The following is a 17,055-nucleotide window of genomic DNA, read 5'->3' as shown; positions in this document are numbered from 1 at the left end:
CGTAGCAGGGGGGATGATTTTACATCCTTGGCCCCAAAGCTTCACCTATCTGCTCTACTGCCAGCCCGTGGGACAGACTCACCCCAAGACTCCGCCCATGTACAAAGCGTTAGGGAATATGGTGGAGCATGAAGGTATTTGGGGTGCAGTCATGTTTCCTTTGCGACTCAGTGATAATTCCTAAGAGCCTGGCACACAATGCCCAGCCCACGGTCAGGTGCTGAGCGGAGGTCACAGTCCCAGAGGAGGTGACAGCAAAGAGAAGAGCTGAAGGAGGAGAAACAGCCATTTGGAAGAGTGATGGAAGGATGTGCTGGGAACAGAGGGAACAGCATGTGCGAAGGCTCAGAGGTAAAGAGCTTGGCCATTGTGGAAGTCAGGAGAGCAGGGGGGTGGGGTTTCCTCCTCAGCTCCAGATCAGGCTTAAGCAGAGAAAGCCCATGGAAATGTGAGCCAGATTTTGGGAGAGGCCGGTGGGGGTGGTGAAGCCATCAGAGCTGGGTTCTGGAAGTTCACGGGGGCTGCCACGAGGACCATGGGTTAGAGGGGGCTGGGGGGCAAAGCAGGGCTGCTGCTGGGAAACTTCTGGAGGGAGATGGCAGGGTGGCAGGGTCGCTGCTGGAAACAGTCATGCCCAGGGGCTTTCTGAAGGCATGGGATGGAGATAGGATAATTCTCCAGTTAGGGAGGCCAGACCCGTTGATGCCACCCGGGATGCTGCTCATCCCAGAAGGACGGGGTGAGCAAATGGTGATTTCAGAGCCCTACTGAGAGGGTGGAAAAGTGCTGGCCAGCAAGAGCCACCCCTGTAAACTAGTCTCTTCCCCTCAGCACAGCTGACATTGGCTGCATAATTCTTGGTTGTGGGGCCGTCCCAGGCATTGTGGGGTGCTAAGCAGCGTCCCTGGCCCCCAACCCCTCAAGGCCAGGAGCACTCCGAGTCGTGACAAACCACATTTGTCCCCAGACATGGCCCAGTGTCCCCTGGGGGTTAGACTCACCCCCAGGTGAGAAGCACTGACCTAACGGGACACAGGTAACTTGGGAAGGACCAAGGACCCCATCCCTGGGACTGTGCAGGCAGGGCTGGGAAACATCTCTCCATGAGATTAGATGAGCTCAGTGGAGCAGAAAGAAGGGCTCCAGGCGATTCCCTGGCGGTCCAGTGGTTAGGACTTCATGCTTTCACTGCCGTGACCCAGGTTCCATCCCAGGTTGGGGAACTAAGATCCCACATGCTGCGTGGCGTGGCCAAAAACAAAAAAGAAAAAAAAAAAGAAGGGCTCTACGTCCAGTTGCCCCGATGGCAGGGGTCAGTGGCTCTGATCTGATTCTCAGGGAATGTGGACTCAAAAGGCTCAGAGACCCAGGCTGGACAAAGTCCTTCCAAATCTCCACGAGACGGCCAGGGGACAGGATGCAGCACTGTATCCGTGCTTTTTCCAAATGCTTTTATTACACGTGACAAAGATCATAGGTCCAGCTGTGCTCGCCCCACCCATGCTGGCGAGCCCTCAGTACGTGATCTGGTACACTGAGGCGTGGTCCCTGGACCCCGTGACGATCAGGTGATTGCTGGGGGACACGTCGCAGCACATGATGGAGGACGTCTCGGGTACCTGGGAGAGTCGGGGAGCAGGGCGAGGGGGTTCACCCATCCTTGCCCTTAACATCTGCCCATCTATTCAAACGTGGTCCCTGGGTTGGGGGGGCGTTCTCTGCATTTGGACCCCTGGGCTCAGCCCAATGAATGCCGCCCGCCTGCCCCACCCCCGTACCTGGACCACCGTGGTCCCCATGGGCATGCTGAAGACGCTGACCAGGTTGTCCGTCCCCACGCTCACCCACCACTGGCCTGGGAGAAGGCAGAGGGGGGCCCGGTCATGGGGAAAGCTGGCAGCTGAGGGCTGGACCCCTGGGGATCTGAGAAACAGGGAGCCCCCCACCTCCCTCACACCCCTGCGGAGAGCATCACTCAGGGCGGTTCCTGCTGATGAAGGGCTTGGGGGGGTCAGGAAGGGTCAGAAAGGGCTAGGTGGAGTCAGTCTTAGTGAGGCAGGGCCCTGTGGGAGGCTGGGGACCACGGCAGACTCCCCGCCGCGATCCTGGCCACTCACCCAGCGGGGAGAACTTGAGACCGAGGATGGTGCCGTCCTTACACCCCACCATGTACTTCTGGCCCCCGAGGCTGGGCTGCAGCCACTGCTGGCCATTGGCTGTGCCCACCAGCACCCAGTCCTCCGAGGGGCTGGGGGACAGGCTCATTATCTGGGGAGAAGGCATCAGGGAAACACTGTCCAGGTCCCAGCGGGGCCCGAGAGGTGGCAGGAGCACAGGGACCCATCCCGGGGGCCGACTGCCTGCCCGCTTCCTGGTTGCGAGACCCCCAAAAAGCAACTTCACATATCCGGCCTTGGCTGGCTCATCTGCAAAATGGGTGTGGTCCTCTCTGCTTTATGGGATAATCACAGAGACTCAATGAGAATAGGAGCCCGATACAGAGTACGAGGATGTAGCTAAGGACCCCTCTCTTCAGAGCATCACTGAGACTTGAGGTACCACTAACCCCTGCCCTTCCCGCCAGCGTCCACCTCCTTCAGTCCACAGCCCAGCTGCTACGTGGCCAAGCAGGCCCCATCCCAGCTGCACACCTGAGACTCGAACTGGTATTCCTGGGGCTCCCCAGTCGTCCTCAGGTCCCAGCACCGCAGGCAGGCGTCCAGACCCCCCGTCCAGATGTGCTGGTCTTTGACAGCGATGCTCTTGGCACCGTTCAGGTGACCCGGCAGGTCCCTGGCCAGGAGAGGCATCGGAAGGGAGGTCAGGGCTGAAACTCTAAGCTTTGGGCCCCCGAGGACACCCCCCGTCCAGTCACACCCGGGTGACAGATGGGGAAACTGAGGCAGGCAAGAAGTACCACAACTGGGCTTCAAGGACCCAGCCAAGGTTTGAACCTGGGTCTTCAACTCTCAAATGCAAGAGTTCCTTAAGGAAAGGGGCTTTGGCCTTGAGACTGCTGGGTCCCTACTCAGGGGTCCAGGTGGGAAGGGGCTCTCAGGGTGACCCCGCCCACCCCTGGGCCACACCTGACCACGCTCTGGTTCCGCAGGTCCCAGATCCTGACGCTGCCATCGGTGAAGCCGGCAAAGGCCAGGTTGTCCTCAGGGCTGGCGGCCAGGGCCTGGCAGGTGAGGCCCGCACAGGGCAGCTCCACTCTCACGTACAGGGAAGGTGCCGTCAGGTCCCACAGGCTCACGCTGGTCAGGTTGTGGCCGCCCGTCAGCAGGGCCGTGCTGTTTGAGAACAGCAAGCAGGTGCGCAGGTAGGCCCTCTGGGTCTGGGGTGGGCAGAGCCTGGGGTGAGCTTCCTCCCCTGCAGGGTGGGGGGCTCTCCCTGCTCCCACAAGCCCCGCCCCAGAGCCAGCCCTACCCTCACCTGTACGCGCAGGTAGCTCTCCGGAAACTTGGCCTCCACCACCTGGCCGACCAGGCTCCACACCTTGACGCCGCCCCTGCCGCAGGTGAAGGCGTGCCGCGTGAAGCTGCTGACGGCCGTGGCCAGCACGGGTTCCCCATGTTCTAGCCTCCGCATCTTCTCCACTCTGTGTGGCACGGCCAGCTTCTTGGACTGCCAGGGCAAGGCATCAGGCCTATTCCACGTGTTTTCAAAGTCCTCAGGGTCCCAGCATCTTGGGAGAGGAGGCCTCAGGGTCACCAGCCTGCCTGTGAGCCTCTCTGCCCAGAGCAGGGCACCTATCAAGCCCCAGAGGGGCTTCATTCTTTTTCAGATTTGGGGTTCTCTCAGGCCTCATTTCTCCACGGCACTCTATGTCCCCCCAGGTTCTACCCACACCCCTCCAAGTAGTCTCCTTCTCCCGTGACCAAACACTGCTCCCTTCTGCCTAACATGTTTTGCCCTATCCCAGCAAACTCCTACTCATCCTTCAAGGTCCTAACCATTATGTCCCTTCCTCCAGGAAGCCTTCTCACCCCCACATCTGGGCTCCCTTAGCCTCAGACCGCAAGGTTGGGACATACTTACATGGGCTTCAGAAATTGATAGGATTTTACGGCAAGCTCCTGCGGGTGGACGAGGTCACAGCTGAGCCACATCCTCCTCCCGCCCCAGCCCCCCCAGCCTTTGTGTGGGGTGCGGGGGTCTCACCTGGGCCATGCGGGAGAACACCCCCTCTCCTACAGTGCCCAGTCCTGTGCTTCCCTTTCGGGAGCCCTCAGAGGAGCTGGGGGAGGGCGTAGCTGGGCTGAGAACTGGGCAGAGACAAGAGTGGATCAGTGGCAGGCGTGGCTCCCCTCCCACCCCCCCACCCAGGCGGGCTGCCCTCCTCCCACCAGGATTACCCAAAGTGTCCTTGGGGAGCAGTTTCACTCCCAAGTGTCGTGGTGCTGGCTCCTGGCTTTCCTGCCCGCGGGAATTGGGGAGATCAGTTCAGACCAAAGGACCTGCCCAGGGTCGGTCTGAGAACTGGAACACGGTAGGCGGGCCCAGGCAGTGTGGACAGGACGCTCCAACTGCCTGAAGTCCCATCCTCCCGCCCAGGCGGAGCTGCAGACAGGCTCAGGTCCTCTGAGGGTATCCAAGGACTGAGGGTGGGGGAGGCATGCCAATCCCACGGGCATCCAGAGGTCAAAGCCAGGCGGCCCAGCCAGGACAAAGCCCACTCTTCCGGGTACCGAGGATTCCAGTTACTTACCTGGCCTGGCGCCTGCTCTGTTGCTATGACGACAGAAGGGGATGAGGGGGAGGAGCCAGTTCAACCGGTGCTGCCCCTCCACGCGGCCTGATCCCCCACTTCCCCTCACCCTCAGGGAGACTCACTCCTGCGTCTCGGGCGCTCCCCCTGATCCTGGGTCCCAGCAAAAATCTGCCAGAGCTGCTCTGTCAGAACATCCTGCCAAAACCGGGGCTCCGAGTCCCAGGACGGCCGCATGTCTAGCTGGTGGCCTGCATGGTCGTCCACTCCGGGGGTCTGCTGGAGCCAGTCGGATGACCTCGTGGCCATGATGTCTTCGAAGTCTGGCCCCTGGAGACTGGAGGGCTGTGGGGTCTTGGCCTCTGGGTGCTGGGGGCCCTGGTTGGGCTGCTCACTGGGGAACGCCTGGTTTCCCTGGTGCTGTAAGCACAGGGTCGTGAGGGACACGAGGATGCACCCTTTGCCCCAAGCCTATCCCCACCCTACTCAAGGACCCAGAAACCTACCTCCCGCAGCTGGAAGCCCAGGGATTGGCCGCAGGTCTCCACTATCTGTAGGAAGTTTTCTGCCTGGAAGGGGAACGTCATCCCAGCTAAAGCTTCATTAAAGGACAGCCCTGGGTGCGAATACCTTCCTACAAGCCAGTTTCCCTGTTCACAAAGTGAGGCTACACCACCTCCCTTGAACGTTATTGGGTGGATTCACGATCACCTAAGCAAAAAGCAAGCTCTCGGTACCCAGAGGCCACCCTTGGCTGCGGGTGACAAAATTGAGCCCTAATGACCAGTCACCACTATAATATGGTCACAAGTCAAGTCAGATCGGGGTTCCCATCCCAGCTGCTTTTCTTGGGATGTTTGGAAACAGAAGCCTGAATGCCACCCCCTTGCTTAAAATGGCTTCAGGAAGCAAAGCCGTGTGTACGCATGTCCCCCTTATGGGGATGACATTTGAATCTGCTGAAACATTGCAAAGATCCTAAGGAACCAATGGTTACCTCTTGGGGAGCAGGGCTGGCGACAGGGAAGTCAGGGGCCCTGGTGGGAGGGTCACTTATATTATTTTATATTTAAAGTCAAGCCATGTGGCTACTACCGATTCCAGATTTAAGTGAACAGTTTCTGTGGTCATGGAAGGCACCCTAAATTTTCTTTTTCTCCCTCCCAGCAGGCTGCCCATCTGTTCCTCTAGGACAGGCTCCCTCCTATGGCACGTCCTACTGCTTTTCTCAAGAGCATTTATCTGGCCCAGGTACCAGATTTGTTTTTAACCTCTCCTTCCTCAAGACTGTACCTCCCTGAACAGTGGCTACTGGCTGCAGGTCACTATTTAAATATAAAGTTAAGTTTAATTAAAAATGCAATCCCTCCTGTCCCACGGGCCACATTTCAAGTGCTCAATAGCCACGTGGGGCTGGGGGCTGCCAGAGTAGACGGCGAGGCACGAACCTAGAACGTGCCTGGCAGCCAGTTGAGGACACAGACCACGCAAGACACGAACTGCCAGTATTGCCAGGAATTCGCTGTGGGGAGACCCACCTTCTCGGCCTGATAAGGGGCTCTACGGGAATGTGCAGCTATATTTAGTCCAGATGGACTAAATACAGTGATATTAGGAATGTTCTAGACCCGCCAGCTAAGGTTGAATACTTGAAATGTGGACGGTGCCACTTGATTGCCAATTAAAGTGTAAATAGCCACGTGTGTCCCGTGGCTACTGTAGAGGGTGACATGGATTTAGTCTTTGGCCTTTGGCTTTGGAGGCAGTGCCGTGGGCCTTCCGAATGTACATGCCCCTCCATGGTGGATGCCAAGAAGCTGTCTGGCCCAGAGCGAATTCCAAATTCCTGGGGAAATATTGTGATTCACAGAAAAAAAATAATTGCTAAGGAACGTGGCATAAGCCCTGTGGCTGTCAGTTCTTTTGAACGGGCACCACTGGCGTTCCCATTCTGCAGATGAGAAAACTGAGGCTCAGAGCATCAAAGTCAATTTCCTAAAGTCAGGACACCTGGAGCCCAGCAGTGTTTACCTGCCTCCACTGGCAGCCTGGTCCCACCCCACGCCCCTCGCTGGTTGCGGGGGCGGGGTGGGGGGTGGCGGCGAGCAGGATGGTGGAGGGAGAGGCTGGATGGAGGACCCCCTCCCTGAGCTCTGGGCGCTCCAGGTGGCTGCCTCCTAGGGTAGCCAGCGATGGATTCCCCAGCTGGGCCTCCCAGCAGCATGAGGCCCAGGGGAGCCTTCCCCAATTCTCCCTGGCTCGTTAATGTGCAATTTACTGGCACTTTAATGCACTCAGCATGAAAAGTGCCGCTCCCTCCTGCCTGCATGCTGGTCCTCCCTGGGGAGAGCTGTGTGCAGGCGGCTGGGGAGCCGGGGGCGTTGCCGCTGCTGCTACTGCTCAGGATTTTAAATACACAGCAAGGAGGCTGGGAGACGAGGAACAGGAAACAGGGGAGGGGGAGGTGGTCCCTGCGAAACCACAAGTCAGCTAGGGATCATCACCTGGGGCCTTCTGTTGGGGGAGGAGGGTGCTTACGGGCGACCCTCCTGCGTCCTCCTCATCCCCTTACGTCTTATTTATTTTTTTCGGCAGCACCCCACGGCATGCAGAACTCCCCCAACCAGATATCGAACCCGTGTCCCCTGCAGTGGAAGTACGGAGTCCTAACCACCGGACCACCACGGAATTCCTCCCCTTACGTCTTGACACTCAGCACATGCTGTCAGTTTCCTGACACATCCACACTCTGCTTCTCACCACCAAACCGGCTCAGTGACCAGCCTCCCACACCTGGATGGTACAACTGGACCCCAACTCCTATCCTGGCCCCCAAATATCCATCCTCCCCAAAGCAGCAACAGAGGGCGCGCGTGAGCACCTGAGTCGGCCCCGCCCCTCCTCTGCCCACAGCCCTCCAGGGTCCCACCTCCCTGGGGGTAAAAGCCGGAGTACTCCCTGCGGCCCACAAGGCCCTGCACGACCTGCCCCATCCGCCTGCCCTCCCCTCCTCCCTCTCTCCCCCTCACTCACTCTGCTCCAGACACATGGGCCTCCTTGCTGTTCCTCCAATGAACCAGGCCTGGTCCTGCCCCAGGGCCTTTGCACGGGCTGTGCCCTCTGCCTGGTCTACTCCTCCTTCCAGATATCTACACTCCCTCTCTGATCTCCTTCAAGAGTTTGCCCAAATGTCACCTTCTCAGCGAGCCTTCCCTGACCACCCTGAATTGTAACCCATTCCCACCTTGGTTCCCCCCACGTCCCCTTCGGGCTGCTCAATTCCACCCCCGCCTTGCCCAGCCCTCACCATCTGACACTTCTGTTTACCAAGCTCCTCTCACCCCAAGGGCAGCGGTTTGTCTGTGTTCTCCTTTGCTATTTCCCTGGCGCCTACAACTGCACTTGGCAAGGAGGTGATGGATAAATATCTGTTGAATGAATAACCGTGTTCTGGTTGCTTCCTGCCCCACCCCACTCCCGCCTCTGGATCTGTCTTTCCCTGTTCCCTGAGCTACCCACCCCAGGCCCCGCTAAGTCGCAGACATGGCCCTGGCCCTCTGCCAGTCACATCTGGCACAGGCAGAAAGTCCTGCCAGCACCCAGGAGAAAGGGGCCAGGTGGCGGGAGGACAGGCGGGGAGGAAGCCATGCTCAGCCTGGCCAAGGCTCCCTGTGCTGGGAGCTGGGCCCCCAGTGCAGGCCTGTCCCTCCCCCCACCCCCGAGTGTGAGCCAGGCCCTTGGGAACCTCAGACACATGGAGACTGCATCCGGCCATGCCTGGCACATAACAGCCCCTTCCTAGCACAGGCAACTAACCTGCGATGTGCTGACAGGCCCGTGGCCTCCTCCAGGCACGCAGGGACCAGCGAGCAGGACCGGAGGGAAGAGGCTCAGGACCAGAGATGCACTCCTGAGATGTGGGGGACCCACGGATACCCTGGGGATTCTACTATGGGCCCCGTCCCCTCTGCCCCCAGCCCTCCAGGGCTCCCACCTCCCTCAGGGGGAAAAGCTCAAGTCCACCTCCGCGGCCCACAAGGCCCAGTAGACTTGCCCTGTCCCCTCCCTGTCCTCACCCCCTCCCTCTCTCCCCCTTTCCCCTGCCTTGCAAGGAGGGGCAGCCCTGTTCCAAGCTCCTGGTCACTCATTCACCTGCTTGTGATGTTCCTGGAGCCCCTGCCGGATCTCCTGCAACTGCAAAGCAACAACAGTGATCACACTGGGAGGTGGTCGATGGAAGTGGGCAAGAGTGCAGAACTGAATGCTGTGTGACCCTGGGCAAGTCATGCTACCTCTCTGGTCCCTGCTCTCATCAAATGGGATACTGCCTACCATACTCAGAGTAAGAAGTAATTAGGGAGACCCCTGGTTTTCATTCTAGGTATGAAGTGGAGGTCAAAGAGGGGCACAACCTGCCCTTGCTCCCTCCCTGCCCTCTCCTCCTCCCTCTCTCCCCCTCGCTCACTCTGCTCCAGACACACAGGCTTCCTCGCTGTTCCTCCAACACACCAGGCCCGATCCTGCCCCAGGACCTTTGCACCGGCTGTGCCCTCTGCCTGAAACAGCCTTCCCTGTTCTCTCTAGGGCGGCAGGAACTCCTTATCTTCCATGTCTCGCTGTGAACGTGAGACACAGTGAGACATGGTGTCACTGTGTCTCACGTTCAAGAAGCCCTTCCTGACTACCTTAGCTCAAAATCTTGACTCACTTTCACCGCTTCACCTTCTATGTTCTTTTAAGCACTTACATTTTGTGAATCTTGTTTCTCTATTTACTTATTTGTCTCTCTCCTTCACTTAGAGCTGCCGGGTCCTATGGGGTAGCCACTAGTCAAATGTGGCTCTTTAACTTTCAGTCAATTAAAATTCAGCTCCTTACAGGAGCTCAGTAGCCACATGTGGCTGGTGGGTGCCATATTGGACCCTGTTGATAGAGAACATTCCTATCTTTGTGGAAAGTTCCAGAAGACAGCACACACTAGAACATACATTCCTGAAGGGCAGGGACTCCCATCACGTGCTGTACCCCTAACTCATCAACTGTGGGCTGAAGAAACTTCTCCTTAATTTAAATACAGAATTACTTGTTTTCACAGCAAGGCTTTTATTAATTAAGAAAAACTCACATGAAGTTGGTGCTCACTGGGTTAACTCACTTGCCTAAAATAAGCAAAGTAGAGGAGAGGGTGCCCCCAAACCCGGATCCTGAGGCCAAACTCAACAGCCTTTCCAGGAGGCTCCTGAGGGGCTACCTGGTGGTGGTGGGGAGAGTAGGGGCGGGGCGGGGCGGGGCGGGGCGGGGCGGGGCGGGGCGGGGCTTCCCGGAGAGGGCGGGGCTTCCCAGGCCGGGGCTCACCAAGTAGTAAGCGCTGTCCATCTGTGTCGTCAAGTGAGTGGGGAACCTGCCAGGGAAGACAAACCCGCTGCAAGAGGAGGCCTCAAGACCCTTCCCCAGAATGAGCCCTGCCACCAGCCCCCCAGCAGGGCAGTTCTGGCAAGTGAGCTAGTTCCTTCCAGGTGCCACATTGAAGAAGGCGCCAAGACGAATATGATTTTAATGCGGTATTTTAAAAAACATAATTGAATGCAAGCAAATTCACACTGAACAACAACAAAATCAAAAATTTAAATGAAAGCCAGGATTGGTATTACTGGTTTTCCTTTCCTTTTGCTTCAGCCTTCAATATGGCTCCTCCCCCCCTCCCCGCCCCCCACCAGCACTGGTCCTGTCTTTTGGGCCATGGAGACAAGGATGGGATTCTTTCCCTCGGTGGGACTTAGGGCCCCAGCGGGGCCTCCAGCCCCCGAGAATGGCCCTCACCTGGGGAATTGCTGCTTGAGCTGATCCAGGGCGTCCTGATAGTTCCGGGCTGGAAGGCCGGCCTCAGGATGAGCCTGGAGAGGTCGAAGGAGGGATGAAGAAAACCCACAGGCTCCCCGTATCCCTGCCGTTAGGTCATCAGCCCCAAAGAGGGTGAGGTAGGGCCTCCTGAGACCTGAAAGTAATTTGCTTTCTCTTTTATTACTTAAGTACCCACAGGGTATCTTCCATCTTGATTTTTGGCCTAAAGTTGAAAATATTTACTTTCTGGCCCTTTACAGAAGCTTGCCCGCCCCTGGCCTGAACTGTTAGAAATGGTTTTCCTTGGGAAGTAATGGCGGGTGGGGAGGCGCAGAGAGGGACTTTTGCTTGTAAAATATTAATTGAGTAGATGATGTAGCCCTATGTTTTATCACCTGGGTAATAATAAGTTTAAAAAGAAAAGTGCCTTAAAGTATGATGGGTTACTGTCGCCAGCTGAAGGCCTGGCCAGCCGGCCCATGTCCGTCCCTCAGGAGCAGGAGAACAAGATTTGAGCCTCTTGCCCCCTCCCCCAGGGGCTAATGCCTCACCATCCTTTGAGGGTGCCCGTGGGGGCTGAGATGGCCCCAAGAAGTCAGTCTTCAGGCTGGAGTCACAAGGACTTTAGCCAGGGACTCTAAAAGTAAAGAGGAGATGGCAGATCATGAGCACAGAAGGCTGGGCAGTGGCAGAGGACAGAACTAGCCCCAACACACCCTCGGCCTCCAGCACCACCCACCTTGGTCTTCTCTCCTCCAGGACTCAGTCCCGGGCCCCCAAACCCCTCCCTGACTGCCAGCACCCCACTGCATTCCCTACATCCTCTGTTCTTTCATTCATCACTCTCTGGTGCTTCCAGCTGTGCTGATTAGTGGTGGGGACCCCCTGGGGCCTCACCCTATGAGGTGGGGGGCACCGTGCGGTGCCAAACATACTCCCTGACAGGAGCAGTCAGGGCTGGAGGTACCCCAGAGAAAGATATCAAAGCTCAACCTTAGTTTTGAGACAATTTCCTAAAGCACAGGAGAACATCATTTGGAAAGGGGTTTTGAAGGATGAGTAAGAGTTGACCAGGAGAATTAGGAGAAATTTCTCAGACAGGAGGAAAGAGACGTCTCTCTACCCCCAATCATTCCTGTGGCACCAAGCCCCTTCTTTACTTCGCTTCTGCCCCTCAGCTCCCCTCTAGGCTCCTCCCCAGCCCAGGGACCATGGGGTCCTCCAGGAGACTGGCAGGCCTACCCACCTCCCTTAGGATGGTGGCCCAGGAGGAACGAGGAGGAAGCCGCGGGGTCAGCCAAGTTCAGGCCGACAGGAAGCACGTCCCCCCATCCCCGGGGGCCAATTGACCCATCGGGCCCCGCCCCGCCCCGCCCCGGCCCCGCCCCGCCGCCACCTGCAACGCGAAGCTGGTCAGTGAACTAGCAGCAGCTGCACGTGGGCTCTGGCTCCGCGGGCGGCCGCTGGCGGTGCCGACCAATCGCGAGGCCGCTTGCCCACGTGTGCCGCGATCGCCGTCGGTGATTGGTCGGCTCTCCCCAGCCTCTGGCCGGGCTGTCAATCAGCGAGCGGGGTGCCGCCGCTTAACCCTTGCGGTCCCGCTGCGGGGAAGGGCAGCGTGCAGAGTCGCAGGCAGGTTGGGATCCAGGCAGGGATGAGGATATTTAGAAGCGCAAGGGGCTTGGAGTCAGAGGGTGCAACTTGAGGAGGGACTGGGCGGTGTGTATTTGCCTTGTTTGGTGAGAAGCCCTGTCAATTTTTCGTCTTGCCCAGGAGTGGCTCATGGCTGGGGGTGGGGATGGGGGGAGTCTTCTGCACTCTCACTCCAATCCTTAGATCTGGACTAAGAACCTTTTCCTCAATTTTAAATAACGTGCAATGCAAACGAAGCTCCAGTCCCCTTTCTTGGGGAAAACTCAATGGCTCCTTTTTATCCAGCTTCCTAGGAGCCAAGCCCGGGGCTGTGCGTCTTATCAGCGAATTTTCCCAGCTGCCCTTCAAGCCCAGGGACCGAGACTCTGAGAAATCTGAGAACAAAAAGCCGGAACTGCAAAGGCCTTGAGGCTGGTACAGTTTTTCCAGGTTCAAGGCCAAGGAGGGAAGCGTAGTGCCTACTCTAGGCTTGGGGTGACCTCAGAGACAAGTGGTGAGGTGTATGTGGAGGGATTCAGGAGTCCTGTTTTGGTGTGAAATGCCTGCTTGAGATGGGAAGTGGTCAGTCCAGAGTCTGGGGGTGAGAGGTCAACTTTGTACCCACCCCAGAACATTTGCACTGGCTGTTCCTTCCTGGGCCAGGGAGAGTCTGTCCCCTGACTGCCACTGGATGAATCCCTCACCTTCGGCTCTGGCTCAGAGGTTACCACCTCAGGGAGGCCTCCACCCCCTTATTTTTCTCCAAATCTGGTTTCTATTGGAGCTAATTTTGTAATCTCCATGGCCCTATACCCTGCTGTGTTCAAAATTCGCCGATGGGATTCTCCCACTTGCTTGCACCTGGTCACAGGCACCTGGGTGGGTATGCTGGCTCGGGATCCACACAAACCAGAGCACTCTCTCTTTCCCCCCACCCAAGTCTATGCTTTGTCATGGGGGGAGAATGGAAGGAAACGGGTGACTGAGGGTTCAGATCTTTGGATGTGTAGCCCCCAGAGGTTATGATGTAAACACACAAATTGGGTTTTGTGGCTTGTCTATGGAGGACAAAGTGAGGGCTGCCATGTACCAGCCGCAAATAAAGGTTTTCGCCCACAATCCCTCCACTGGCCCTTAATGGAAGTGTATTTTATTTATGGTCCAGACTGCTAATTGCCTCCTCCTGTGTGCTCCCCCCTCTCCCTGGTTGTAGACAGTCAGCTGGACACACCAGTTTATCCGAGGCTATCTTGTCTTCTACTGTATCCACTGGGTACCTGTGGTTATTTAAATTAAAATGAATTACAATTAAATTTAAAACTCAGTTCCTGGGGGCCACTGACCAAATGAATGTCAATTGCTTAGTAGCCACACCTGACTGTCCGCACTGCAGCTCTAGAACATTCCCACCATCTTAGAAAGTTCTGGTCAGTGCAGATCCGAGGGTCTCTTTTTTTTCTTTTAATTTTTATTTTATATTGGAGTATAATTGATTTACAATGTTGTATTAGTTTCATAGATCTGAGGTTCTTAAAAAGGAGAAATTCCTAGGTCCTTGTAGAAATCGGAGCCGTTTTATAGCAGCCATTTCATCCTCACTCGTGGAAAGCCCCCCGCACCTGGGGCTGGGGTGATAGTTGGCCCTTTGGCTGGTGTGGGCTCACCCCTGCTTCTCCCTTTTACTGTCCCCCGCTTGCTCCAGCCTGGCGGGCAGAGAAGCAGCCTCCTTGAGCCCTCAGGAAGGGGATGGATGACACAGCAGCTAGGAGAGAAGGAAGCAAAGATTTCCTTCTTGGCTCTCAAGTTGCTGTGGTTTACTTTGGAAATCCAAGGTCTGGATGAAAGTTTGAGAGAAAAACAGTTTGCATTTCCAAAGCTTTGGAATTCCCTGGGCTCACCCCCAGAGACCTCAGACCTGGATGCCCAGAGGCCACAGGGTCACCTGGGTTGGGTGTAGACCAGGCAGAGGGCTCAAAAGAGAGCCCAGGGTGGAGAGGGGCCTGTGGAGTGACCTCAGGGAGGTGACAGCTGGGAGGTAGTGACAGGTTTCAACCCCCCACCTTCTCTCCCCCATCCCCAGAACCTCCCAGTGGGCCTCGTGGGCCAGAGACCATAGCCAACAGGATTGAGGGGGAAGCTGCAGAAGCCTGTAGGTAAACGGCCCTCGTGTCCAGGCAACAGATGAATGACCAAGAAGCAGCAGGACCCAGACCCTCCAGAGACACTGGCCCGGCTGGGAGCTGCTCAAGGGCCCAATGCCCCCAGCTGTCCCCACTCAGCCACCACATGAATCCCCTTGAACTTAGCCTGGCCCCAGGAAAAGTGAATTTATCAAATTACTCAGAATTGATTGAGGTTTGCTTTCTGCCACCTGGTGGAAAGAGGTTTGTATTCCTTTCCTGGCGCCGCTGTCACAAATAACCACAAACTGGGTGGCTTAAAACAACAGAAATTTCTTCTCTCATGTTCTGGAGACGGGAAGTCCAAAATCAAGGCTTTGGCAGGCAGGGCCCTGCTCCCTCTGAAGTCTCCAGGGGAGGATCCTTCCTGCCTCTTCCAGCTTCTGGCGTGGCTGACCATCCTCGGCGTCCTTGGTTTGTAGAAGCATCACCCTAAGCTCTGCCTCTGTCTTCACTTGGTGTCTCTGTGTGTGTGTATGTCTGTATCCAAATGTCCCTTTTATAAGGACACCAGTCGCTGGATTTGGGGCCACCTCACTCCAGTATGACCTCATCTTAACTAATTACATCTGCAAAGACCCTATTTCCAAACAAGGTCCCATTCCCAGCTAACGCGGGTTAGGATTTAAATGTATGTTTTTAGGGGATACAATTCTATGCTCTACAAGGCTCAAAAGAAAAATTAAGTAACTATAGCAACCCACTCTATCCTCCATGAATCCTGACATCCCCCTTTTACAGAGGAGGAAAATGAAGCTCAGAGAGGTTAACTGACCTGCCCTGGGTCGTGCCGTTACTAAGTGGCTAAGCTGGGATTTGAACCCATGATGTACATGCATAACCCTTACGCCCTAATGCCCAGATCTAAATTAAGCTCCCACTTTTTTTTTTTTTGCGAAATGAAATTAGTTTTCCTTTATTTCAGGACTTGCTGAAATGGTTCATTTTTTTAAAAAATTTTATTGGAGTATAGTTGGGACTGCCCTGGAAGTCCAGTGGTTAGGGGTCCATGCTCTCACTGCTGAGGGCTTGGATTCCATCCCTGGTTGGGGAACTAAGATTCCAGAAGCCACGTGGTGCAGCCAAAAACAAAAATTTTTTTTTTATTGGAGTAGAGTTGATTTACAATGCTGTGTTAGTTTCAGGTGTACAGCAAAGTGATTCAGTTATACATATACATATATTCATTTTTTCAGATTCTTATATAGGTTATCACAGAATATTGAGTAGAGTTCCCTGTGCTATGCAGTAGGTCCTTGTTGGTTATCTATCTTATATATAGTAGTGTGTATATGTTATTCGCAAACTCCTGATTTATCCCTCACCCTCACCACGTTTCCCCTTTGGTACCATAAGTTGTTTCCGATATCCATAAGTCTGTTTCTGTTTTGTAAATAAGTTCATTTGTATCATTTTTTAAAATTAGATTCCAAATATGAGTGATATCATATGATATTTGTCTTTGTCTGACTTACTTCACTTAGTATGACAATCTCTTGGTCCACCCATTTTGCTGCAAATGGCATTATTTCATTCTTTTTTATGGCTGAGTAATATTTCATTGAATATATGTACCACAACTTCTTTATCCATTCCTCTGTTGATGGACGTTTAGGTTACTTCCATGTTTTGGCTATTGTAAATAGTGCTGCAATGAACGTTGGGGTGCATGTGTCTTTTCTAATTATGGTTTTCTCAGGATATATGCCCAGGAGTGGGATTGCTGGAAGCCCCACATTTGAACTGTCCATGTAGCGATAGGTTGGGCCATCCCATGGACCTAAGCTTAGAGGAAGGTGTGTCCATCCCAGAAGTGGATTTTTGGTCTCTGGGACCTGGAACTTCTGAAGAAATCCAGACGTATTAGTTAGCTACTGCTGCATAACAAAGTGCCACCTAGCTTAGTGCCTTGAAATAAGAAACATCACCTCACACGGGTTCTAGTGGTCAGGAATCTGGAGGTGGCTTCACTGGTTCAATGCTGGGTCACTGGTGAACATTTATCCATGTTTCAGCCTTTCTTGTTTCCTTTTTTACAGGGATCGTCTTCTGCCATCCAGAACTCAGTTTAAAATCTCTTCTCAGTGAGGGTCCATCACTTTCTCTCTCTTGCTCCCCTAATCCTACTCACCACCCCGTGATTTTTTTGGTTTTATTTAATTCTTATTTTTTAATTTATTTTATTTTTGGCTGCGTCAGGTCTTAGTTGTGGCACTTGGGATCTTTTGTTGCGGTTCGCAGGCTCTTTGTCGCGGCACACAGGCTTCTCTTTAGTTGTGGTGCGCAGGCTCAGTAGTTGCGGCGCACGGGCTTAGTTGCCTCACAGCATGTGGGATCTTAGTTCCCTGACCAGGGATCGAACCCGCGGCCCCTGCATTGGAAGGCGGATTCTTAACCACTGGACCACCAGGGAAGTCCCTATTTAATTCTTTCTTGTCTGTCCTGTCCATGCGTGGCTGAAAGGGTGGCTGGGTGGATGACTCTTGTGTTCATCCAAGTGCATTTTTTGGGGGCTTATTTCCCCCAGATGGCTGGGTCTCAGGTGGGGGTCCAAGATGGCCCCCCCCCCAGGAAGCTCTGCATCCTCTGACTCTTCCCCACCGGGGCTGGGCAGGGTGGTGGTACTGAGGTTGTCTTTTTTTCTTTTCTTTCTTTCTTTTTTTAATTTGGCTGCGCTGGGTCTTAGTTGCG

General features: G+C 55.1%; 1 protein-coding gene across 1 annotated transcript in view; it reads right to left on the bottom strand.

The window, feature by feature from the left end:
• Positions 1-1,432: 1,432 nt before the first annotated feature.
• Positions 1,433-17,055, bottom strand: part of TLE6 (TLE family member 6, subcortical maternal complex member) — a 28,062-nt gene continuing 12,439 nt past the window's right edge. Inside the window, 14 exon segments of the mRNA XM_061189074.1 lie at positions 1,433-1,619; positions 1,779-1,855; positions 2,118-2,268; positions 2,652-2,793; positions 3,087-3,337; positions 3,436-3,688; positions 4,042-4,079; positions 4,165-4,268; positions 4,359-4,445; positions 4,447-4,734; positions 4,837-5,131; positions 5,218-5,280; positions 7,745-7,799; positions 10,532-10,605. Coding sequence (XP_061045057.1) covers positions 1,515-1,619; positions 1,779-1,855; positions 2,118-2,268; positions 2,652-2,793; positions 3,087-3,337; positions 3,436-3,688; positions 4,042-4,079; positions 4,165-4,268; positions 4,359-4,445; positions 4,447-4,734; positions 4,837-5,131; positions 5,218-5,280; positions 7,745-7,799; positions 10,532-10,605 — 1,983 coding nt within the window. The 3' untranslated portion in view covers positions 1,433-1,514.

Source organism: Eubalaena glacialis, chromosome 4 (assembly GCF_028564815.1).
Source record: "Eubalaena glacialis isolate mEubGla1 chromosome 4, mEubGla1.1.hap2.+ XY, whole genome shotgun sequence".
Lineage (NCBI taxonomy): Eukaryota > Metazoa > Chordata > Mammalia > Artiodactyla > Balaenidae > Eubalaena > Eubalaena glacialis.
The sequence above is the reverse complement of the archived record's forward strand: the minus strand, read 5'-3'. Positions and strand labels throughout refer to the sequence as shown.